The following is a 24,032-nucleotide window of genomic DNA, read 5'->3' on the forward strand; positions in this document are numbered from 1 at the left end:
CAGTTTCATCCATCACACCCAAAGATAAACTGCAGTGCTTTACAAATATAGGACAGGAAGAGCTAAATAAACTTATCACTGTATCTAAACCAACAACATGTTTATTAGATCCTGTACCCACTAAATTACTGAAAGAGTTGTTACCTGTAGCCGAAGAACCACTTCTCAATATCATTAACTCGTCGTTATCTTTAGGTCACGTCCCAAAACCATTCAAGCTGGCGGTTATCAAGCCTCTTATTAAGAAACCAAAACTAGATCCTAGTGAACTGGAAAAGTATAGGCCTATTTCAAATCTTCCATTTATGTCTAAAATTTTAGAAAAAGTTGTGTCTTCTCAATTGAGCACCTTCCTGAACAAAAATGATCTGTATGAAGCCTTTCAGTCAGGTTTCAGGCCCCACCATAGCACAGTAACTGCACTTGTTAAAATTACAAATGACCTGCTTCTTGCATCAGATCAAGGCTGCATCTCATTTCTAGTTTTACTTGATCTTAGTGCTGCGTTCGACACAATGGATCATGACATACTCATAGATCGATTACAAAACTATACAGGTATTCAAGGGCAGGCTCTAAGATGGTTTAGATCCTACCTGTCCGATCGCTACCATTTTGTTTACCTGAATGGGGAGTCATTTCATTTATCATCAGTAAAATATGGAGTGCCACAAGGATCTGTCCTAGGTCCCCTTCTATTTTCAAAATACATGTTGCCCCTTGGTAATATTATTAGAAAATACGGAATTAGCTTCCACTGTTATGCTGATGATACTCAGCTATATATCTCAACGAGACCAGATGAAACTTCTAAATTGTCTAAACTAACAGAGTGTGTTAAAAATGTAAAAGGATGACCAATTATTTTCTCCTATTAAATTAGGATAAGACAGTGATATTAATTATTGGACCAAAAACACTACACAGAATCTTGTAGATTACAATCTGCAACTAGACAGATGTACTGTTACTTCCTCTACAGTCAAAAATCTGGGTGTTATATTAGACAGCAACTTGTCTTTTGAAAATCATATTTGCCATGTTACAAAAACTGCATTCTTCCAACTTAGAAACATTGCAAAGCTACGAAACAGGTTATCTGTTTCTGATGCAGAAAAGCTAGCTCATGCATTCATGACCTCTAGACTGGACTATTGAAATGCACTTCTAGGTGGTTGTCCTGCTTCGTCAATAAACAAGCTACAGGTAGTCCAAAATGCAGCAGCTAGAGTCCTTACCAGGTCAAGAAAATATGATCATATTACCCCAATTTTACAGTCTCTGCACTGGCTACCTATTAAGTTCCGTATCAGTAACAAATTATCATTACTTACCTATAAGGCCCTAAATGGTTTAGCTCTTGCGTACCTAAATAGCCCTATACCACACTACAATACATCATGCTCCCTAAGGTCACAAAACGCTGGACTTTTGGTAGTTCCTATAGCAAAGTCCACTAAAGGAGGTAGAGCTTTTTCACATTTGACTCCCAAACTGGAATAGCCTTCCTGATAATGTTCGGGGTTCAGGCACACTCTCTCTGTTTAAATCCAGATTAAAAACACATCTCTTTCGCCAAGCATTTGAATAATGTATCTTAAATTGTGAGTGTAGTTGCATCTGATCAAATGCGCATTTTTATTATTTAGCTTGTGTTAAACTAATTAATTTAACTTTGTTGGATCAGCAGCTATGCTAATGATGTCTCTATTTGTTTCTATGTTTTGCATAACTAGGATTTACACAAGCTCCAGTCTGGATACAGAACACCTGAGAAGAGATGATGCTGACCCCCCAGAGGACCCCAGAGGATGCTAACCCTGAATCTACAACATAACTAATAAATATTGCTACAAGTGTGACTGCATCATATAATAATTATTAATTATTAATAATATGAATAATGCTCATCATCTGGCTGACTACGTCTTGTATAAATTTTTCTACAAATCCTGTCATACGTGCACAAACTGACAGTCACCACTTATAAGCTATTATTAAATATTGTAGAAATATAATTTTCTGTAGTTGCTTTGTAACATTTTGTATTGTAAAAAGCGCTATATAAATAAACATGAATTGAATTGAATAATAAAAACCAAACACTCTTCTGAGAATTTAATTTAATGTTTTTCATATCTACATATACTTTTTTATTAATTTGACCACACATTATATATAAAAAAGAACAAATAAACATTTTTATTCCCTTGTATTTGTATTATCAAAAGGTACACAGTGTATACAATAGTTTATTTTATAGCTGTGCCTCAAACATATAGAACTTTGGTCTAATGAAACATCCCCCATGCAAAGTGAAAATAATTAATCACACCCCTGATTTTTTTTATGTGGTTTTTAAACTGCTTCAATTAGAGATATGAGAGTATGGAATTCTAAATCGAAAAGCAACGTATCTGCGATGTAACAATGTAACTTTTTTCATATGTTGTAATTTTCATGTCTTCATATGTTAGTATGAAACTTCATACAGTACAGCAGGGATTGGGATTTTAAGTATTGCAGAGAGCACTCATATATGTATACAATGCAAAGAGATATAACAAAGCCTTTGGTTCTCAGAATAGATTGGGCGGGAATAGGAAGTCAATGTACAACTCTGAAGCACTTATGCATACAACCACAGACAGCTGTACTGATACTTCAATGTGCCAGACCATCTTTATACTTAGGTGGATTTCATATTTTTGAAACAAACTTTTATTTTGCTGTCTAATTGTAACTCACCGGAGACGTGCATCACCAAAGAAGGGTGAAAGAGTAATACACTAACAAGCAATATGTCTAGACTCTAGAGTCTCATTAGCTGTTGCTTTGGAAATATTAAATACACAAATTGCATATGTATTTGTAACATTATATAATGCTTAATGGATCATTAGTTTATATATGTTCAAAGAGGTAGAAACACGAGATAATGTGCTTGTTATTGTTTGCTAATACACTTATTAAACATTAGATGATGTTCAAAAAAATTTTTATTTTACGTAAGTTAAAATGCTTACAAATGTCAATACATTTACAAAACATGATCAAACACTTACTGAAAATTTACATATGATTTTAAAAGATGTTTTAAAATTATTAATAAATGATTAGTAAAGATGTGTGAATAGGGTCGATTTAGGTCTTTTGGGACACATTTCCCCCATCGAGATGACTGCTCATAAAGGTACTAATGATTAGTAAACATTTATAAACATTTTCAAATGATGAATAGATTCCACTTTATATTTGGTATTACAAAAACATGAACAAATAATTAATACAGTAGATAATTTGTTAATACATGTTAATAGAGGTGTACTTAACGAAAAAAGCCTAACGATCATATGGGTATAAACTGAAAATGCAATGACATTTATAAGCACTTCAATTTACATTAAATACCATTATCTCATTATAATTCTAGCTATGTGAATATATATTAACTAATGATCTGTTAAGCATTTTATATTTGTTTCTATATATGTATGTTTGTTAATGATTTATAAATGAAAGTTATAATAAAGTGTTTCCAATTCTGGTAACAGGACAGTTTGGAGATATGTGTATAATCCCATGACAAGTTTAATTAAGCAGCCTGCTGTGTTAGTAACTCATTCATTGGTAACAGTGATATCAGTTTATGACCAATGAGAAAAAGTTTTTTTTTTTGTTTGTTTTTTTTAAGCACATACCTGTGTGTCAGAATAACATTCCTAATGTTAAGTGCTGCTCTGACTTTGGAAAACTAGAGGTCATCATTATCTTTACTAAGTCTTCCGCAATGGCTTGGCATTTCTCACTTCCTTGTGCACTTTGATGCCAGTCATCGTTTAAAAGATGTGGCTGGGTGTCAGAATAGAACAGTCTTATCACTTGTCATAGGCACTTAACTCCTTGTTTATCGGTTGACCCTTACTGCATGGTAATTGTCAAGGGTCCACACCTTCAGTTATGTCAGCCAATTTTATGATTCTAATCATATTCAGTATTATTCAAATACTCTATAAATGGACTTACAGTTATAGGAAAAATAAACTATATTCCATTTTGAGGGCAATAACTTGACAGCATTGTTATTATAATTATGTACTTTTGTATTTACCTTTGTATTACCTTTAAAACAATTTCAGTATTTCTGTCTGCATTAATTTGTATGAGCAGAATGTCAACCCATGAGGTTTATGGATTACTGCCCCTTTCATCACTCACAGTTGCAACAAATACCAAGGACATTGGGATGGAAATACCAACATGTGTACCCTAAAACAAAGAATTAATATGAGTACAGGACTATATACCATTACAAGAATTTTAGCATACTATAAAATACTGATTGGTGTTTGTGTATACCTGTCACTTGGTGTTATTTATGTGGTAAGACACCTACAACGCCCAGGTGACAGGCTATAGTTGATCCCAGTCAGAGACATAAAATAAGGTAAAGAGGCTCACAGTATGTGATGTGATGTGGTTTCACGCCTTAGTCAGTGAGATCCACTCAGCAGGAATTTCACAGGGTTATCTTTGTCCTCAAAGAAACAATGGGTTGTCAACAACATGGGCTGTGGGGGGAGACACTTGCTGGCTGCTGGATGATAATGAAGTATGGCACAGCCTCGGTCACGGTCTACACTGTTCCTTACCCAGGGGACTCCAGTTTTCTCTTTACTTTTTTATTGTACTACAATTATCCTGTTTTTTCACTGAATCTTAAGTATGACACCTGTGACAGACCACTGTGTGTGCTGTTCGACACTTGTCGCCTGGATAATCTTGCAGACTGAGATGCTTAATATAGATGCAGACTCAGATGCCATCTGTTATTGTTGTTTGCGTCTCTGCAAAGACGGACAAAAAAAACACAATGTCGCATATTAACCCCCCTTAAGCTCTCTGGGTAATTGAGAGCCCACATGGCATGCAGTTCAAACATATCACTTTACTGAAATCTGATACCCTCTCCTGAGTATTCTAAACAATGTTGGATGACAAATATAGAATTCCATCTAAAGTGTGTTAAGACATCCAGCATTTGAATCCCTTTGTTGCCTGTTAAACCCGCATGTGGCACTAAAGTAATGCAGTCCTGGCTTACACACAAATGGAATTTTCTATAAATATCTTGCTCATTTGTCCCAAGTTTTAGAGTAATATTCACCTCAGATGCCTATGCTCCAATAGACAACTTCGTCTGGCTTTAATCATTCACATTTCATTTAAGTGCAAACCACTTAACTTTTTTAGCTGACCTAAATTAGTGCTCTGCTATCAGTGAGAACCTAATATGGAGCACTAACAAAGACTTAACTCACCTAGCAGGTTCTTGTTCCTCCCAAATACCCTTAACTACCCTCATTGAACCCTAACAGTGCTCAGACGCAATAGCATTCCTGCCTTGTGGGATGTCTTCTCCAAATTTGGAAGGGAGACTTCCTTTATAAAGAAATCTCATGGTTGGTCTCCAGACAAGTCGAAGGTTTTATCTGAGGGTAAGATCGGAACCAAATCTGCATTGTGATGTTACATTTAATAATGCAAATTACTTCTAAAATTTCATTCATGATAAATCTGTTTTAATTCTTATTGCGTTGCTTTCTTCTGATTTACATCTTTTAAGTTTTGGGTTATTTAGTGATGTAACAAAGATTGAAACTTACCAATCCACTTAACTGAACCCTAAATTAACAGGTTTTTCTCCAGCCGCCATACCTGGTGCACATCAGGTAAGAGTCATGCTTTGTTTTAGAACGTTTTCTTTCTTTATTTTTGGAAACAGTTTTTTTTTTTGTGATCACGAACTAGAAAGCTGTGAGGCAATACTCAGCCATCATAAATATAATGGCTTGATCACAGCATGTCTGATATTGCAAAATTGTACAAACATTGACTTAACGTACCTTATCATCTCTAGAAAAGTCAATCATGGCGGACGCTCAGATGGCAGAGTTTGGAGCAGCGGCTCCTTACCTGCGGAAGTCGGATCGAGAACGTTTGGAAGCACAAACTCGTCCGTTTGATATGAAAAAGGAGTGTTTTGTGCCTGATCCAGATGAAGAGTATGTGAAAGCTTCAATCATCGGTCATGAAGGTGACAAAGTCACTGTAATGACTGAGAGAAAAAAGGTAGGCACAAGCATTACTTCTGAAATAGCATTTTGAGAAAAAGCTATTTTATAGGGCAGACACTTTCAGTGACAGATATATTTCAATGGTACATTTCCAGTGGTACAAGTGGTCACTGAAACATTTTGAGCAACAATTTGTAATAACTTAGCAATAGTTAAGTCTAAATTAAAGCAATGCAACCATACAATAGCAAATTGATGCCACTTTACATGATAGTATAATTCTAATGGTATTATTCTAAAAAAGAATTTCTACTTTTAACAGACTGTCGCTGTAAAAGAAGCTGACATTCATCCCCAAAACCCACCAAAGTTTGATAAAATTGAAGACATGGCAATGTTCACCTTCCTTCATGAGCCAGCTGTGCTGTTCAACCTCAAAGAGCGCTATGCGGCATGGATGATCTATGTAAGAGCAGACCAGCTTAAAGTCGCTTGAGAATACATCCTAATTAGCTTCAATTACTGAACTTTATTTCTCTTTCCAACAGACTTACTCAGGGCTGTTCTGTGTCACTGTCAACCCTTACAAGTGGCTGCCGGTGTACAATCAGGAGGTGGTTGTAGCCTACAGAGGGAAGAAGAGGAGTGAAGCTCCTCCCCACATCTTTTCCATCTCTGATAACGCGTACCAGTACATGCTAACAGGTATGGACAAAACCAAGGGAGGGAAGGGAAGTGTAGACCTTTATGAAGGACAGCTATTTTTCTGCACAAATCTCTGGATGAGCATTATACACTTAAAGATCAATAATTTATAAACTATAACTCAAGAATTAGTAACACTGCAGTCTTTTCCATTTCAGACAGGGAAAACCAGTCAATTCTGATCACGTAAGTAAAATTACTTATCTTTTAATGTAATTCCTTAATTAATTAAATACTTCTTGTCAGTTTAAAGATATAAACCATTTATTTTTTGATGTTCTATGTTACTGTAGTGGAGAATCTGGTGCAGGAAAGACTGTAAACACAAAGAGAGTCATTCAATATTTTGCAAGCATTGCAGCTGGAGGCTCAGCAAAGAAAGATGGGTCAGAAAAAAAGGTAAGTGTCATTTTCAAGTGTCATCTGTTTCCATCTTAACTAGAACTGATTGAAAAGATTCTGAAACATGTGGTGTTTCATTACAGGGAACCCTGGAGGATCAAATCATCCAGGCTAATCCTGCTTTGGAAGCTTTTGGTAACGCAAAGACCATCAGAAATGACAACTCCTCAAGATTTGTAAGCTTCAGCATTGAACACTTATGTAAACTTTTAAACATGTAAATTGTTATCCAAATTACATTTTGGCTAATGTATAGCATGCATGTCACAACACTATCACAGATATGGTGTGAGAACACCCTCTGCTGGATAAACCAAAGTGATATAAAGTTAACATAGGGTTGGCAGATGGCAGACAACATCCAGAGCCATCATAAATGCAATAGTAGATTTTTAGTACTTATTTAATTATGGTATAAAACATACAAATATGCAATTTTAGGCATTAGATATTTATAAATCATACTGATTCATTTTCAGTAGCTTACACAATAATTAATGCATTCATTGTGTTTAATTTCATAATATTATATTTTTTCAATTCTTCAGGGAAAATTCATCCGTATTCATTTTGCTGCCAGTGGCAAGCTGGCCTCGGCTGACATTGAGACATGTAAGAATTCATTAAAAAAAATTTATATGTGGAGTCTGGTGTTAAAAAATCACTGAAGGTCAATGAATAACATTTTATTCTTCAATATAAATATCAGATCTTCTGGAGAAGTCAAGAGTGACGTTTCAGCTTAAAGCTGAAAGGGACTATCACATTTTCTACCAAATCCTCTCTCAGCGGAAACCTGAGCTGCTGGGTGAGACGCAGTAGATATCCCAAAATCAAAGGCCTTTTACAGTTTAACTGCTAAAAACTAACAGTTCTTCCTCTCTCTTGAAATAGAGATGCTGCTCATCACCAACAACCCCTATGATTACGCTTTCATCTCTCAAGGAGAAACAACTGTAGCCTCTATTGACGATGGTGAAGAACTAGTTGCGACTGATGTAAGAGTAAATGGGTTGAAATACTTTTTTTCTGTTATTGTAAAGCTCTCATATGACACCTTTAATTCTGTCAATTTTAGGAAGCGTTTGATGTACTAGGCTTTACTCAGGAGGAGAAAAATGGCATCTATAAACTGACTGGAGCCATAATGCACTATGGCAATTTGAAGTTCAAACAAAAGCAGAGGGAGGAGCAAGCAGAAGCTGATGGGACTGAAGGTATGTAGAGTATAATTAGAAAGTGCAAACTACATGTAAATGCAAACTTGTCTTATTAATATTGCATTATTTTTACAGATGCAGACAAAGTTGCGTATCTGATGGGCCTCAACTCTGCTGACCTTATCAAAGGTTTATGCCATCCAAGAGTGAAAGTAGGAAATGAGTGGGTCACCAAAGGGCAAAATGTCCAGCAGGTGAGTTGGAGTGTCAGCAAAGAAATAAAGCCTATTTATCCATGTAATGTCAAACCATACAAATTCTTCTCTGTGCTCAGGTGTACTACGCTGTTGGTGCACTGTCCAAGTCAGTGTATGAAAAAATGTTCCTTTGGATGGTTGTAAGAATCAATCAGTCTCTGGACACCAAACAACCTCGCCAATACTTCATTGGAGTACTGGACATTGCTGGTTTTGAGATCTTTGATGTAAGCCTTTGTGGATAAATCCTCATGCTCTCAAGATTTAAATGCATATTATTGTCTAACTTACATATACTTTTTTTACAATTAATTTAAAAACTACAGTTCAACACCTTTGAGCAACTCTGCATTAACTTTACAAATGAGAAACTGCAACAGTTTTTCAACCACCACATGTTTGTGCTGGAACAAGAGGAGTACAAGAAAGAAGGGATTGAATGGGAATTCATTGATTTTGGCATGGACTTACAGGCCTGCATTGATCTCATTGAGAAAGTAAGTAGTGCTAATGATAAAGCTGCCATACATGAATGTGCTTTAACTATTTAACAAGGCTATTTGCTACGTCAGTAACTCAATTCTATGAACTTCTTTATTCAGCCTATGGGCATCATGTCCATCCTTGAAGAGGAGTGCATGTTTCCCAAAGCCAGTGATGCAACCTTTAAAGCAAAGCTTTATGACAACCACCTTGGGAAATCCAACAACTTTCAGAAACCAAGAGCAATCAAAGGGAAGCCAGAGTCTCATTTTTCTCTGATTCACTATGCTGGTACTGTTGACTATAATATCAACAACTGGCTGGTGAAGAATAAGGACCCACTGAATGAGACTGTTGTTGGACTATTTCAAAAGTCAACACTCAAGCTCCTGTCAATGCTCTTTGCTAATTATGCTGGGACAGAGTCTGGTATGTATCTATGTATGAATCATGCGTGCATAATAAAATCTCATACACAGTTATGAGTGTTTTAGGCACTACTGCATTCAAAAATAATTACTGTACCTTGTTTTGACCAGCTCAAGAGAATAGTAAGGGAGGCAAAGGAGGTGGAAGTAAGAAGAAAGGCTCCTCCTTCCAAACTGTTTCTGCGCTTCACAGGGTAATTTAATTACAGACTTAAATTATCGTACACAATGAAAAAAAAAAGGATAATGTATACTTATGTTATGAAGCTTATTTCCAGTGGATCTATGTCAGTATTTTTTATGTAATTGAAAGTATCCCTTAATATAAATTAATAGCTTAAATTCTGTGTACATTTTTACCTACAGGAAAACTTGAATAAGTTAATGACAAACCTAAGATCAACTCACCCTCATTTTGTGCGCTGCATCATACCTAATGAGACAAAGACTCCTGGTGCGATGGAGAACCCTTTGGTCATGCACCAGCTACGCTGTAACGGTGTACTGGAGGGCATCAGGATTTGCAGGAAGGGCTTCCCCAATAGAATTCTCTATGGAGATTTCAAACAGAGGTTATTATTATTATTCTGTGGCATTTAAACTCTAAATTCATAGCAACTCTTTCCATTATTAGAAACATTCTATACTTATCTACAGGTACCGTATCCTAAATCCTGCAGCCATACCTGAAGGTCAGTTCATAGATAGCAGGAAAGGAGCTGAGAAACTCTTGGGTTCACTGGATATTGATCATAATCAATATAAGTTTGGACACACAAAGGTGAAAATTTACATTACTCTGAAGATTTGTATAATTCTATAACTTAGAATTTTAATTATGTTATTTAATATGAGACCAAAGATGACAGTGGTCATGTAGTACTGTGGGTAAAATGCATGTTTCCGTAATGACTTCTGCTTAGGTGTTCTTCAAGGCTGGTTTACTGGGTCAGTTGGAAGAAATGAGAGATGACAGACTATCTCTGATCATTAGTGGTATTCAAGCTAGATCCAGAGGACTCCTTGCAAGGGTTGAGTTCCAGAAGATAGTTGAAAGAAGGCAAGAATTCCACATATCACACACCGCCTCAACAATTTGCTGACTGTATTAAACTCTGTAATATTTTCTGACATAAAAATGGAATGTCCTCACAGGGATGCCCTACTGGTTATCCAGTGGAATGTCCGTGCCTTCATGGGGGTGAAGAATTGGCCCTGGATGAAGCTATTCTTCAAGATCAAACCTCTACTCAAGTCAGCAGAAGCAGAAAAAGAGATGGCAAATATGAAAGATGAGTTTGCCAAGCTCAAAGAGGCTTATGCTAAATCTGAAGCACGAAGGAAAGAACTAGAAGAAAAAATGGTATCTCTTCTCCAAGAGAAGAATGACCTACAGCTTCAAGTCCAAGCGGTCAGTTAATATTTTGTGCCTTTAAAACTTAGAAGTTAATGTGTTTTTTCAGTATAGAAATGACTGGATAGTTTTAACAATTTTAAAACAGGAGCAAGACAATCTCTGTGACGCAGAAGAGCGATGTGACCAGCTCATCAAAAACAAAATCCAGCTTGAGGCAAAAGCCAAAGAGCTCACAGAGCGACTTGAGGATGAGGAGGAGATGAACGCAGAGCTGACAGCTAAGAAGAGGAAGCTGGAGGATGAGTGCTCTGAGCTGAAGAAAGACATTGATGATCTGGAGCTGACTCTAGCTAAAGTGGAGAAAGAGAAGCATGCTACTGAGAACAAGGTCTGGGATGTCTTTCTACACAGCACACAAACACACGCAGTGAAATATTATCCAAACACTCAGAACTTAATGTTCTTGTGCAGGTGAAGAACCTGACAGAGGAAATGGCAGCTTTGGATGACATTATTGCAAAGCTAACCAAGGAGAAGAAGGCCTTGCAGGAAGCTCACCAGCAGACACTGGATGACCTGCAAAGTGAGGAGGACAAAGTCAACACCCTCACCAAGGCAAAAGCAAAGCTGGAGCAGCAAGTGGATGATGTGAGTTTTACAATTTACATATACATTTACTATTCTTGTAATAATGAATTATACAAGCAAGTTAAAGTGAATGTTATGAGCAAATGGCCATGTAACCAACTGTTGAATTATTTTTATCAGTTGGAAGGATCTCTTGAGCAAGAAAAAAAGGTCCGTATGGATCTGGAAAGAGCCAAGAGGAAACTAGAAGGAGATTTGAAGTTAACCCAGGAAAGCTTGATGGACCTAGAAAATGACAAACAGCAGTTAGATGAGCGACTTAAAAAGTAAGTCAAATTCTTCCATTCTTTCACAGTCCAATCTCTATGTTCAAAAGTAAGGACTATAAGCATCTCTTTTTCAATCATAGGAAAGACTTTGAGATCAGTCAGCTCAATGGCAAAATTGAGGATGAACAAATTATTAGTATTCAACTACAGAAAAAACTGAAGGAACTTCAGGTAACGCACACACGGAGAACATATTGAGAGGGGAAAAATTAAATGATACATGAGAGATAACCCTGGCTTATTTATGATAATAGGCACGTATTGAGGAGCTGGAAGAAGAGCTTGAGGCCGAAAGAGCTGCCAGAGCCAAGGTGGAGAAACAGAGAGCAGATTTAGCCAGAGAGCTGGAGGAGATCAGTGAGAGACTGGAGGAGGCTGGAGGAGCTACAGCAGCTCAGATTGAGATGAATAAGAAACGAGAGGCAGAGTTTCAGAAGCTTCGCAGAGACCTTGAAGAGGCCACTCTGCAGCACGAGGCCACTGCTGCCACACTGAGGAAGAAACAAGCCGACAGTGTGGCAGATTTGGGAGAGCAAATAGACAATCTGCAGAGAGTCAAACAAAAACTGGAAAAGGAGAAAAGTGAACTCAGACTTGAGCTGGATGATGTGGTCTCCAGCATGGAGCATGTTGTTAAGATGAAGGTATTGTTAGTACAAGTAGTAATAAATAAGAATTCAAATTTGCTTCTAGCTGGGAAGTAATTGAATACTTCCTAAATAATATACTTTCTTCAGGTAAATCTTGAGAAGACCTGCAGGTCTTTGGAAGATCAAATGATTGAATACAGAACAAAATATGAAGAGGGCCAGCGTTGCATCAATGACTTCACAATGCAAAAATCTAAACTACAATCTGAAAATGGTAAGGCTGTCAAATAACTTTTTTCGATAATTCTGAGCGACAGAACTCCAAAAATAATAAAATGCATGCCCAGGTGAACTTGCAAGACAGCTGGAGGAGAAGGAATCTCTCGTCTCCCAGCTAACTAGAAGCAAGATGTCTTATACTCAGCAAACTGAAGATCTTAAAAGGCAACTGGAAGAAGAAACTAAGGTGTGAACTGCATATGAACATTGTCCGATTAATGTCATTATGGCATATATGAATTGCATTCATTTTGTTCATCTGCTAAGTAACAATGTGTCCTCCTTCAGGCGAAGAATGCCCTAGCTCATGCTGTACAGTCAGCCCGTCACGACACAGATCTGCTCAGAGAGCAGTATGAGGAGGAGCAGGAGGCCAAAGCAGAGCTACAGCGAAGCATGTCCAAAGCTAATTCTGAGGTGGCTCAGTGGAGAACAAAGTATGAAACTGATGCCATCCAGAGGACTGAGGAGCTGGAGGAAGCCAAGTAAGATATGTTTCTATTTAGAATTACATATGTATTTAAATTGTTCTTTAAGGTTTAACTTTTCTACTGACAGATAAGCTTTTTGTTTGTGTTATGTTTCTTTTAAAATGTAAGACGAACAAAAAGTTTTTCTGTTAGTTGGCCAAGCTACCCCAAACATAAGGTAAAAATATAATATGATGTCTATCCATTTCTTTTAGGGTGTGCAAACAAAATGATCTGCCTTAATATAGTTCTGTTTCCTAAAACAGGAAGAAACTGGCTCAACGTTTGCAGGAGGCTGAAGAAGCTGTTGAAGCAGTAAATGCGAAATGTTCATCTCTTGAAAAGACCAAACACAGACTCCAAAATGAGATTGAAGATCTTATGGCGGACCTGGAGAGGTCTAATGCAGCTGCAGCAGCCTTGGACAAGAAGCAAAGAAACTTTGATAAGGTAACCAAACGTGGTCCTTGATTTGGGACTTTTATCAAAAAGTTTTTCTGAGTACCTGTGATCCTAAAATCTACTTGCATGAAAAAATGTGTTTAGGTCCTGGCTGAGTGGAAGCAGAAGTATGAAGAGTCACAGGCTGAGCTAGAGGGCTCTCAGAAGGAAGCCAGATGTCTGAGTACGGAACTTTTTAAGCTGAAGAACTCCTATGAAGAATCTTTGGATCACCTGGAGACCATGAAGAGAGAAAATAAAAATCTCCAAGGTAAATTTGCAAAGAATGTTCAAATAAATGATTATAATGAATAAATAAGTGGAAATACTGAAATGACTTGGTTTGTTTGGAGTGTGGCAGTGGAAGATGTACTGTATAATTTAATGTAGAGACGTTATCACTAAGGCTGGAGAAATTATGGCAATATGTTAAAATGGAATATTATTTTCCTCTAGAGGAGATTTCTGATATCACTGAGCAACTTGGTGAGGGAGGAAAGAGCATCCATGAACTGGAGAAAATGAGAAAACAGCTGGAGCAAGAAAAAAGTGAGATTCAGTCTGCTCTGGAAGAGGCAGAAGTAAGTGTTCAGATGCAACTTTATTCCTTGAGTTTTGAGAAAAACACAACAATATAAAAAACGACGTAGATTTCAGATTTTCAATCAATTCTGTAAAATCAATTTTCAAGATGATTATATTAAAATACTGCTTGTCTCGCAAACCAAGTAACAAATCACAATCTTCTTTAAAAGGCCTCATTGGAGCACGAGGAGGGCAAGATTCTGCGAGCTCAGCTAGAATTCAACCAGACAAAGGCTGATATTGAGCGCAAACTAGCTGAGAAGGACGAAGAGATGGAGCAGAGCAAACGCAATTTGCAAAGGACCATCGATACTCTGCAAAGTTCTTTGGAGTCAGAAACACGAAGCAGGAATGAGGCCCTCAGAATAAAGAAGAAGATGGAAGGGGATCTAAACGAGATGGAGATCCAGCTTAGTCAGGCAAACAGACAAGCAGCGGAGGCTCAAAAACAACTCAAGAGTGTCCAAGCACATCTGAAAGTAAGACACATTCTAAAGTAATGCTGTGAATCAATGAAACAAAGAATGAGAGCTTTTGGAGAGTTATAGAGTTGTTCAAATGTTTGTTTTAATTAGTTTGCACTCATATTCTAGGATGCTCAGCTTCAGCTGGATGACTCTTTGAGAACAAATGAAGATCTCAAGGAGAACACCGCCATTGTAGAGAGACGCAACAATCTTCTGCAGGCTGAACTAGAGGAGCTGAGGGCAGCTCTTGAGCAAACTGAGAGAGGCCGCAAGCTTGCAGAGCAAGAGCTGCTGGATATCAGTGAAAGAGTGCAGCTACTGCACTCCCAGGTATGCTATTGGTTGGTTTGTCTTCATTCTGAACAGATCCATTTATTCAGCTTCTAATTTAATGGAAACATCTCCTTTGTCCAGAATACAAGCCTCTTGAATCAGAAGAAGAAGCTGGAGACTGACATATCCCAGCTTCAGAGTGAGGTGGAAGAGGCAGTGCAAGAATGCAGGAATGCTGAAGAAAAAGCCAAGAAGGCCATCACTGATGCTGCCATGATGGCTGAGGAGCTGAAGAAGGAGCAGGACACAAGCGCTCACTTGGAGCGTATGAAGAAGAACATGGAGCAGACCATTAAGGACCTGCAGCACCGCCTGGATGAAGCAGAACAAATTGCTATGAAGGGAGGCAAGAAACAAGTCCAGAAACTGGAGGCTAGGGTGAGTGACCTACCATAAATCCCAACAAATTTTCCAACTATTGCAAGTGTCACTCTGTAAACATGTTTTTACTCTGCCAACAGGTGAGGGAGCTGGAGAATGAAGTAGAATCAGAGCAGAAAAAGAGCAGTGAGGCGGTGAAAGGAATTCGCAAATATGAGAGGCGTATTAAAGAACTGACCTACCAGGTAAAATAAATTACAAATAAAAACTAATTTCACTATTGAATACATCTATAGAAAATGTGATGACAAAAACAAGACGTTCTCAAGTCTCTTTGCTATCATTTTTCTTAAAAGACTGAGGAAGATCGCAAGAATCTGGCTCGTCTGCAAGATCTAGTTGATAAGCTTCAGCTAAAAGTCAAGGCTTACAAGAGGTCTGCAGAGGAAGCTGTAAGTATAAGCCTAAATATCACACTTTTGTTTATGAATTATATTATTCAGTTCTCTAATCTCAGAACTGCTAATCCTGCTTCACAGGAGGAACAAGCCAACACACATATTAGCAAGTTACGGAAAATCCAGCATGAACTTGATGAAGCAGAAGAAAGGGCTGACATTGCAGAGTCACAAGTCAACAAACTGCGTGCCAAAAGTCGTGATGTTGGTTCTAAGGCCAGTGATTAAGACTGATTTTTTTTTTTTTTTTTGCTTCTATGATTCAAACCAAATCACATGAAGCTTTAATTTGCCCAGTTTTAAAGTATATTTTTTGCCACATTTATATGCACTTGATTTCTAGTGAACAACTGATAATCTCTCCCTTTCCTCTTTTTCATACAGAAGGGACATGATGAAGAGTAAAGCTCAAATGGACCTTCTGCATGTCTCCTATTTGTTGTATTAGCTATCCACCTAGCTCCTTTTCAGCCACACAGTAGAATAAAGTTGAATTGCATTCAGTCTGTGTTGTGATTGAGACATTATGTGTTAAATGATATATTAACACTACTTTGTGGGGAAAATACCAACTAAACTTTTATTATATTAAGACAGTGGTGCCCAGTCCACCTTATGGTGAGCGGCCCATTCATGAGTTCATTCTTGCCTGGGGAAATCTTATTGAAGACCGAAGGTTAAATTATAAGATATTTAATCAATATCCGACAGGTTTTGAATAAATCAGCATCCCATTCATTAGTAACTATAAAGATTTGCTATTTAGATGTTCAGCTTACTGACAATTCCTTAATTTCAGTCAAATAAATGCCATTTTTCCTTTGTTCAATACGTACAGTATGTAAATATATACATTACTGTCTTATTTTCAAGTTTTGTATTTCATTTGGAAACCAAGGTCCTAGAGTCTGGAGAAAGGGTGGAGAAGCTCATTTGGTGCAATGTCATCTGCTGACGTTGGTGCATTGTGTTTTTTGAAAGCCAAAGTCACTGCACCCGTTTACCAAAATATTTTGGAACACTTTATGCATCCTTCTCCTGACCAGCTTTTTGAAGATGCTGATTTCATTTTCCAGCAGGATTTGGCACCTGTCCACACTGCCAAAAGCATACTGGGTTTCCATACCACCTCAGCAGTGCCACAATCTGATCACCTCTGTGCCACTTCGAATTCAGGCAGTAAACACTGAGTATATGTACAGTATATGAACATACTTTCCAGAAGGCCAACAGTTCACCATCAATGCCTAAACATAGCGTCTAATAAATATGAGGTGGAAAGGTGGTAGTGGTACAATTTGTAGCTCTCAGAAAACTCCCAGTTCACAAGTTGTAATTACAAGTTCGGTGTGAATGCTTTTTACAAGTTTGAATCTCGTAACCATGGTAATTACAATATGGCGTGAATGCACCTTAAGTTTAGTCCTTCAGGAACGTGACGTAATTTCCAGTAAGGGAGCACAGTGAGCTTCGATGCCTACTAGTTTTTGTGTTGCATTGTGGGATTTTTCATGGAGCAAACGTTCCAGTGCACTCGAAGGATTTTGTGATTGAGACAAACCTTAAAATGGCAGAATCCTTGTTACTATATTGCTATATTGCATGTAACATTGCATGTTGACTATTAAACTAGAAATCTGATCAAGATGCACCCTCTGAGTTTCCCAGTTGTACGTATGACCCCAGAGGCCTTTCATATTTAGTTTCCAACCAAAGACTGTATAAAAATATGGACATAGTGTCAGTGATGTCACCCGTAGACTCCTGAAGAGTGTCTTTGAAGCTCAAAATGTGCAGAGCGGACCGTCGCCATCTTGGCAGCATCTTGGCGGACAATCGAAAATGGGCAAAAAGGCGGGAGCTGGTTGCAGAAGCCACGCCCACCTATCTTAACAGCGGTGACAGCAGCGGCAATCCACCTGTCACTCAAATGACCACGCCCTTAATAATGCAGAACTTTAAGGCTTAATATAATTTAAATGGATGAGTTATAAAAAAAAAATTACCCCCCTCACAGTTGTCATGAAAGGCAAAATTATGTATATAGACCAAACTCATTTTTTTGCACCAGGCTATAAACGTTTTTTTTTTTTTCTGCTGTAAAGTTCAGCATATGGGACTGACTCCCTTTTGCAGCCAGACTCAAGCGGCCAATCAATGAATTACAGTTTTAGTCACTTCCTTGTTGGCTTCACGAGAGAGAGCGGGAGGTTGTCGCTCGTTTCCAACTAGGAAACTCATATTTACTATAATTCCGAAGGCACATGAAGGTGGCATTAGTATCATCAGTCTGATATCAACCATTCATTTTTAAATTGTGAGTGTGCATAATTTTCTGCTTAAATAAACACTGAGCTGTGGAGATGTACTAAGCTGCACCAAAACACACTGAACACCAGTCACACAGTGTCAATTTTACACAAAATTGAAGAGACTAGTTATACAGTACTGCTACAACTTTTTCCATTTTTTTTATTGTGCAGTACATCATCATTCTCCTTAAATGGTTAGTTCACCAAGAAAAATAAAATTAGTACATAAATTCCTCACCCTCAAGTCATTGTAGGTGTACAGTTATGACTTTCTTCTAACAGGCTAAACTAATTAAGTTATTTTAAAAAATTGTCTTTGATCTTTCAAGCTGTTTAATGCCTCTCAGCGGGTGTTGCAGTTCATCAGTCTAAAAGAAGTTAAATAAAAAGCGCCCATTCATAAAAAGTAGTGACTCACATGGCTCCGGGGGTGAACAAATACCTTCTGTAGCGAATCGATGCATTTTTGTAAGGAAAATATCCATATTCAAAATGTAATAATCACATTAATTTAGTTTATGCCAACAGTTGTACACAGAAGCAGTTCCAGGAGCATGACATATGAGGTCAGCATTGCACATGCGCTGGTGAGTCTTGTGAAAACCAGCGTTTGTTAACCGGAGCAAAGGAAGCAGAGTTTTGTTACTTTAGCAAAGGAAAACCAGTCTCCTCTAGGATTATATCAAAATCCTCTGACATTCGTCTTTATCAAATCCTTGATTTTTACTTCTAATTATCGACCGTTGTTTTGTTTTGATCTCTCACTTGCACTTCCGCGTTGTTTACTTCTGAGCGGCGCATGCGCAAATCCAACCTCCATGTGCCATCCGCCCGGAACAGCTTCTGTGTACAACAGTGAGAGCAAGCTAGATTAAATTGATTATTAGGTTTTAAATATGGTTACTTTTCTTACAAAAATACATTGATTCGCTACAGGAGGACTTTGTTCAGCAACACAATGAATACTGAATGCCTCATTGCAGATGATATGCAATGCTGTAAAAAAATGCACATTAGTTTTGCTTGTTTCTTTATTTGAATAAATATCCACATCAATAGATAACAATTAATCACAATGACCTCTTTTCATAAAAAAAACAAACCTAACAAAAACTTCTTAAATCAGGGGGAAGGATTAAATCCAATTTAGGACTTATGTCTGTAGTCCATTGTTGTCAGCATGCTCTTTCGATGTGTTTTATGGGAAGTACACCCACTGAGTCCTAACAAACACAATAGGGGCACACTTTTGCTGCCTAATTTGAGTGCTCTTTTTGCTTTTAGACATGCCGATTAGTATACCAGTTACAGTATCATACAAATGTGTTGCATGGACATCCAAACAAGTCTTTGTGTCAGGAACAGTTTGTGGGCAGAATCATTGTTACTGTGGTTACTTATTACCTCTAACCTTTCGACCCACTTTCTGCATTCTGACAGATGCTACTCAAGTCATTACCAGAATGCTGCACATTTTTTATACAGAAGGACATCCTCAGAGTCCTTTGAGTTTTTCCATCCATAGGCCAAATCAAATCACACTCCTACTATTGATTAATTTTTTTTAGTATGTGACCTGTGATGACAGAGAAAAAGTTACACACATTATATATATTCTTTGCTTTCTGAATACAATACATTTGAAAAAACATTCTTGTTTGCCAGCCCTTTTTTTTTTTCAAAGAAAAAAAAGGCAGACTCACTTAAAAGAATAAAATACTGTCTGGAGAAATATTGCAAAATATTCACTTTGCTTCTCTATACAACCCAATCAAGTGTTGTCCTCCTGTGGGGTATAAAGTGTGACACGTGTATTTACAAAACTGCATTGAGCGGACTGGTGCGGGGGACGTGAGAAGTGTACTTACTGTGAGAGTGTTCATTCATTATAATGACAAAATAGAGCTGTCTAAAGGCATGACAAGTTATGATCACCGTGTTAAGAGTACAACACTGAAGTTTACTGGCACAGCCCCTGACACAATAATCACAAAAGGAACTACAGACATGACAGCTTGGCCAAGCGCAACTGTTCTACACTAAACACACTTGCTCACACTTACACAAACTGTATTTATAGACTGCTCTGTAAGATACAGGTACATGTTTTCGATTTTTGAGGAACTGGGACTCTTCTTAAGGGGATAAAATTTAGGAAAATCTGCTCAATCTTACCGTTCTCTTTCTAGTATAAAACATCCACCATAAAGTGCATTTCAAATGCTCATCAGCTAATTATTTCATAGGATATTTGCATAATTTTTTACTTCCTAGTCTCTGTTGTTCCGTTTTATGTGGGATTTTCTTTGATGTTACAACATCACCACCATCAAAGATCTACCATGACGTCACAGTAAAATACCAGGAATTTTATATATTTCACAACATGTAGTGAAACAAACCCTTTATACAAGCATCACCTTTTAACCAGCAACAGCAAAAAGGCATTGTGCAGCTAAATTACAGTAATATCACTACCAATAAAGTGCCCACAAATTCACTGTTAAACAGTGTCACTAGTGAAGAGTTTCAAAAAAGCAGCCCAGGTTTGGAGATTTTAAAACTATGATATTCAACTACTTGTAATACGTCACTTGGTAAGAAAACCAAATAGCATTTACTACTAGGTTTGATTAAATAGTAATTTATAGACAACAATTTATCAATTGCCACTGAATAAATATTCCGGCTATACTTACTGTTAATGTAATGGGCCCTCGCACATGACTGTTCATCTGTTCAGTTGTTTACTTTTTGGATTTGGAGGTACAATATTTAATTCAAAGTGTGTGTGATTTGGACCTTTGTGCAAATAACCATGACCTTTAATACGGAGTGTAAGTGCATTTCCATTTTAAACTTCTGACATCTTTCTTTATCCATCTATATTCCTTTCCATTCTGTCTGTTTAGTTTGCGTTCCACTTTCTTTTTCTCTTCCTGTATCATGCTGTAGTTTATGTGTGTCGTGTGTTTTTGTGTCTTATTAGTTCACAGGATGCTTTGAGAGAAATGGGAAGTGGATTATGTAATCAGATGGTTAGACATCATTATGATACAGCTCATCGTTACAGGAATTTACGCAAGCACGATACAGAAAACTCACTGAAGTTATAAATATGCTATTGTTTGAACAACCTATACGTTTCAAATGATTAAGTGCTCATTTAAATACTGAGGGAGAGCGGGGGATATAATTCATGTGAGGTGGACAGGGTCAGTGGAGAAAAGGAAGCAGATGGATGGATGGATGGCGGCTGATTCATCCCTTTTGACTGGGATTTAAGACATACTGACAATACAGGGAGCTTAACTGCCATAATATGATGTAATAAGCTACATCTCAAGTGAGTTCTGGGGTTCCCATTGGAGAACATCTACTGCCAAATAGATACAGACAGAAAAGAGGGTGTTGTCTTAAATTTTGGTCTGTTTAAGGGATAGCTTGCTCATATGAAGTCTAGAAGGAAATTCTGGTGCTGATGTACAAAATGCTGTGTTAACAAAGATGACAATAATAGCTACGTGGCTGGAGAATCTATTACTGCATCTCCAACCATCTGGGGCCAATTGCATAAACTCAGCCTCTATGTTAAGAACATGTCTTAAGTACGAGTTTGACCAACTAGCAGTTGGGAACGGGGGAATCAATCTTATTTTTGGATTCAACTAAGACTAATCTATGATTTACTATTAACTTAAAAGAAAAAAAATTGTAATAAAAAAAAGGTCAGTCTTAAAGGAAATAATTTGGATGAATAACTTGTAAGACTAATCTAAACCCTTTTATGTAACAAGCCCCTGAAAACTTCTCAAACCTAGCCTCAAACCAAACCCTGCATTCGAAAAGAAGTGCTGTAAATTAAGCCAGAGTCTGGGTCTTTCCCTAAACATGATCTCATGGGTGTTCTCCCAGCAAAGAAAAGCTATGAAAACTTTCAATGATACAATAAGCTAGGTTTTAAAGGGACAGGCTGTGTTACAAATCAGACCCCTTCTCCTGCTAGTGTACTGGTTTGCACCCATCTCATAGCTGAGTGAATGGGACAAGCTGGGTTGGGTGTGAGGACATGGCGGACCCCAGAGACACACTGAGAGAGGTGCTGCGATGTGGGTGGGGGTGGCTGCCACTCAGGGGGGGACCAGGAGATGATTTTAGCGCCGTGGTCCATGCGAGCTCGTGCATTCTCGCAGAAGTTCAACTTGTAGGACTCAATCTAGTGGGAAAAAAAATGGAAAAGCTATTAGGAAACAACATAAACAGCTGGGCACAACTTTGTAAATTGCATTTGAACTGGATTAGCAAACAGGATTGTAGAACTTAAAGCCTTGTTTGAGAGTTATGAAAAATAAATTTGAATTTATAGCCATGTAAGTCAGAGAGAATGACAGAATAGTAAATATATATGTTTGAAATTTGAATTTAGTTTATTTAGTTATTGTATACTATTTAGTAAATGAACCTTTGTGCACAAGGGCTTAAGAAGTCTTCATTTCATTTGCATTAACCAGTAAAATCCTTTGAATTGTAATTCTGTAATTGTAATTCATCTAGCCATTCCAAGTCAAATTGCAGTTTAGCTTCCTGTGGGCTGTGGCCTATTCAATTTGAGATCCAACTTAAGTTCTTGAATGCTGATTTACACAAAATAATATATCTCTTCAGGTTTCTTGATATCATGGACCAGATTTAATAACAGCTTTCCCCAGTGCAAACCCTTTGGATTTAGTAAAGACGTGCAGTGACAAATAAATGATGAAAAAGCATGGACACAGTCATTTTTGAGGCTGACCTTATTGCATATGGATTTGTAGGAGTTTCCCTTTCAGACACAACATTTATGAGAGGAGAGTATTTACATAAATCACTCGACATGATTTGTTAAGGTTTGCATAGTCAACTTACTGGTATTTGTGCCATTATTTAACACCCAATAAAGCACGTCTTAACCCATTCTCTGCCTGTGTTGTTAGTAGATTACATGCACCTAATTATCATCGGCTTGTTTATGCTGCTCTTGGTGAATTGTGATGGTCTTTCTGGAAATGCGCTGACTGTGTCTGTGTTCTTTATTTTGTGCATTGTCTGTAAGTCACCTGCAGAAATTTCCACCCCCATCAGCTGCTTTATGGGATTGCACTCTCACACTAATTTGCTCTCTTTAGTAAATCTGGCCCAAGGTGTCATAAATAATGGTTGAATTCCCCTAGTTTGCACTTACTTGTCCCAGTGATACGCTTGTCCAAACCCTGGGAGTCCCGGGGTCCCTCTCCCAAAGAAGATATGGGAGCATGAGAATTCTCTTTCAGCCCATTCTCTTTTGCCCCATTACCTGCCTGCATGGGGGGAGATGGGCTTCCCTCAGATTTCTGCTGAACCCCCTCTGCCTGGAAACACATAGCAAAGCAATGAGTCAAAGAATATGGTTGCCGGAGACAAAGATGTATTAGTGTGTGTGTGTGTGTGTGTTTGCTTGTGTGAGTAAATGAGTGAGTGAGGGAAGTATATGAAACTATTGTTCTCATCCTAAAAAGTTGTGTTACGAGTTAACTAAATTGACATGAATACTTTTTGTATTACACGAGTACACAAGACACATGTTTAAATTTTAGGGATTGTATATTTTTTAAATATTTTTTGAAAAAGTCAAAAATACAGTAAATAATACAGTAAAACAAGGGAGTTGAACAAAGTCATCCTGTAGTGAACAGATGTGTTTTGTAAGAAAAATATCTATATTCAAAACGTAATAAGCACTTTAATCTAGATTGTGCCAACAGTTGTACACGGAAGCAGTTTCGGGCAGATGACGTATGAGGTCAGCGTTACTCATGCACTGGTGGGTCTTGTAAAAACCAACGTTTTTTAACAGGAGCAAAGGAAGCAAAGTTTTGTTCCTTTAGCAAAGGAAAACCAGTCTCCTCTAGGCTTATATTGAAATCCTCCGACATTCTTTGTTACAAATCTTTATGTTTTGTAATTCTAATTAG

At 37.6% G+C, this 24,032-nt stretch overlaps 2 protein-coding genes across 7 annotated transcripts in view; one reads left to right on the plus strand and one right to left on the minus strand.

The window, feature by feature from the left end:
- Positions 1–5,390: 5,390 nt before the first annotated feature.
- LOC113116612 (myosin-6) lies at positions 5,391–16,135 on the plus strand. Of its 2 annotated transcripts, XM_026284857.1 has the most exons (39): positions 5,391–5,498; positions 5,698–5,732; positions 5,921–6,132; positions 6,400–6,543; positions 6,626–6,782; positions 6,941–6,968; positions 7,076–7,181; positions 7,268–7,360; positions 7,733–7,796; positions 7,894–7,992; positions 8,079–8,182; positions 8,263–8,401; positions 8,480–8,598; positions 8,679–8,828; positions 8,928–9,098; positions 9,204–9,513; positions 9,624–9,706; positions 9,879–10,084; positions 10,170–10,293; positions 10,436–10,572; positions 10,668–10,923; positions 11,015–11,257; positions 11,341–11,517; positions 11,638–11,783; positions 11,867–11,957; positions 12,041–12,430; positions 12,524–12,650; positions 12,724–12,842; positions 12,944–13,140; positions 13,392–13,575; positions 13,672–13,837; positions 14,023–14,147; positions 14,322–14,630; positions 14,745–14,948; positions 15,033–15,329; positions 15,413–15,517; positions 15,629–15,724; positions 15,812–15,946; positions 16,115–16,135. In XM_026284857.1, the coding sequence occupies exons 3-39, from the start codon at positions 5,932–5,934 to the stop codon at positions 16,133–16,135; spliced, it is 5,823 nt and encodes a 1,940-aa protein (XP_026140642.1). In that variant the 5' UTR covers positions 5,391–5,498; positions 5,698–5,732; positions 5,921–5,931. The 2 variants fall into 2 exon arrangements, with proteins under 2 accessions (XP_026140642.1, XP_026140650.1); XM_026284865.1 differs by lacking the exons at positions 5,391–5,498; positions 5,698–5,732 and having other exon boundaries at positions 5,999–6,131; positions 6,398–6,543.
- A 2,924-nt stretch (positions 16,136–19,059) lies between these two features.
- LOC113116631 (microtubule-associated protein 4-like) overlaps positions 19,060–24,032 on the minus strand; it is a 41,301-nt gene continuing 36,328 nt past the window's right edge. For all 5 annotated transcript variants that reach the window (XM_026284914.1, XM_026284906.1, XM_026284898.1 and 2 more), the window contains 2 exons: positions 23,264–23,429; positions 19,060–22,258 (listed from right to left, as the gene is read on the minus strand). In XM_026284914.1, the coding sequence (XP_026140699.1) occupies positions 22,254–22,258; positions 23,264–23,429 (171 nt within the window). In that variant the 3' untranslated portion in view covers positions 19,060–22,253. The remainder of the gene's footprint in view (positions 22,259–23,263; positions 23,430–24,032) is intronic.

The sequence above is a fragment of the Carassius auratus genome, chromosome 2 (genome assembly GCF_003368295.1).
Source record: "Carassius auratus strain Wakin chromosome 2, ASM336829v1, whole genome shotgun sequence".
Classification (NCBI taxonomy): Eukaryota; Metazoa; Chordata; class Actinopteri; order Cypriniformes; family Cyprinidae; genus Carassius; species Carassius auratus.

Coding starts and splice junctions, on each gene's coding strand:
- LOC113116612 (XM_026284857.1), top strand. CDS start 5,932: ATGGCGGACGCTCAGATGGCAGAGTTTGGAGCAGCGGCTCCTTACCTG. Junction 7,182..7,267: donor AAGATGGGTCAGAAAAAAAG/GTAAGTGTCATT, acceptor GTTTCATTACAG/GGAACCCTGGAGGATCAAAT. Junction 13,838..14,022: donor AGAAAATAAAAATCTCCAAG/GTAAATTTGCAA, acceptor ATTTTCCTCTAG/AGGAGATTTCTGATATCACT.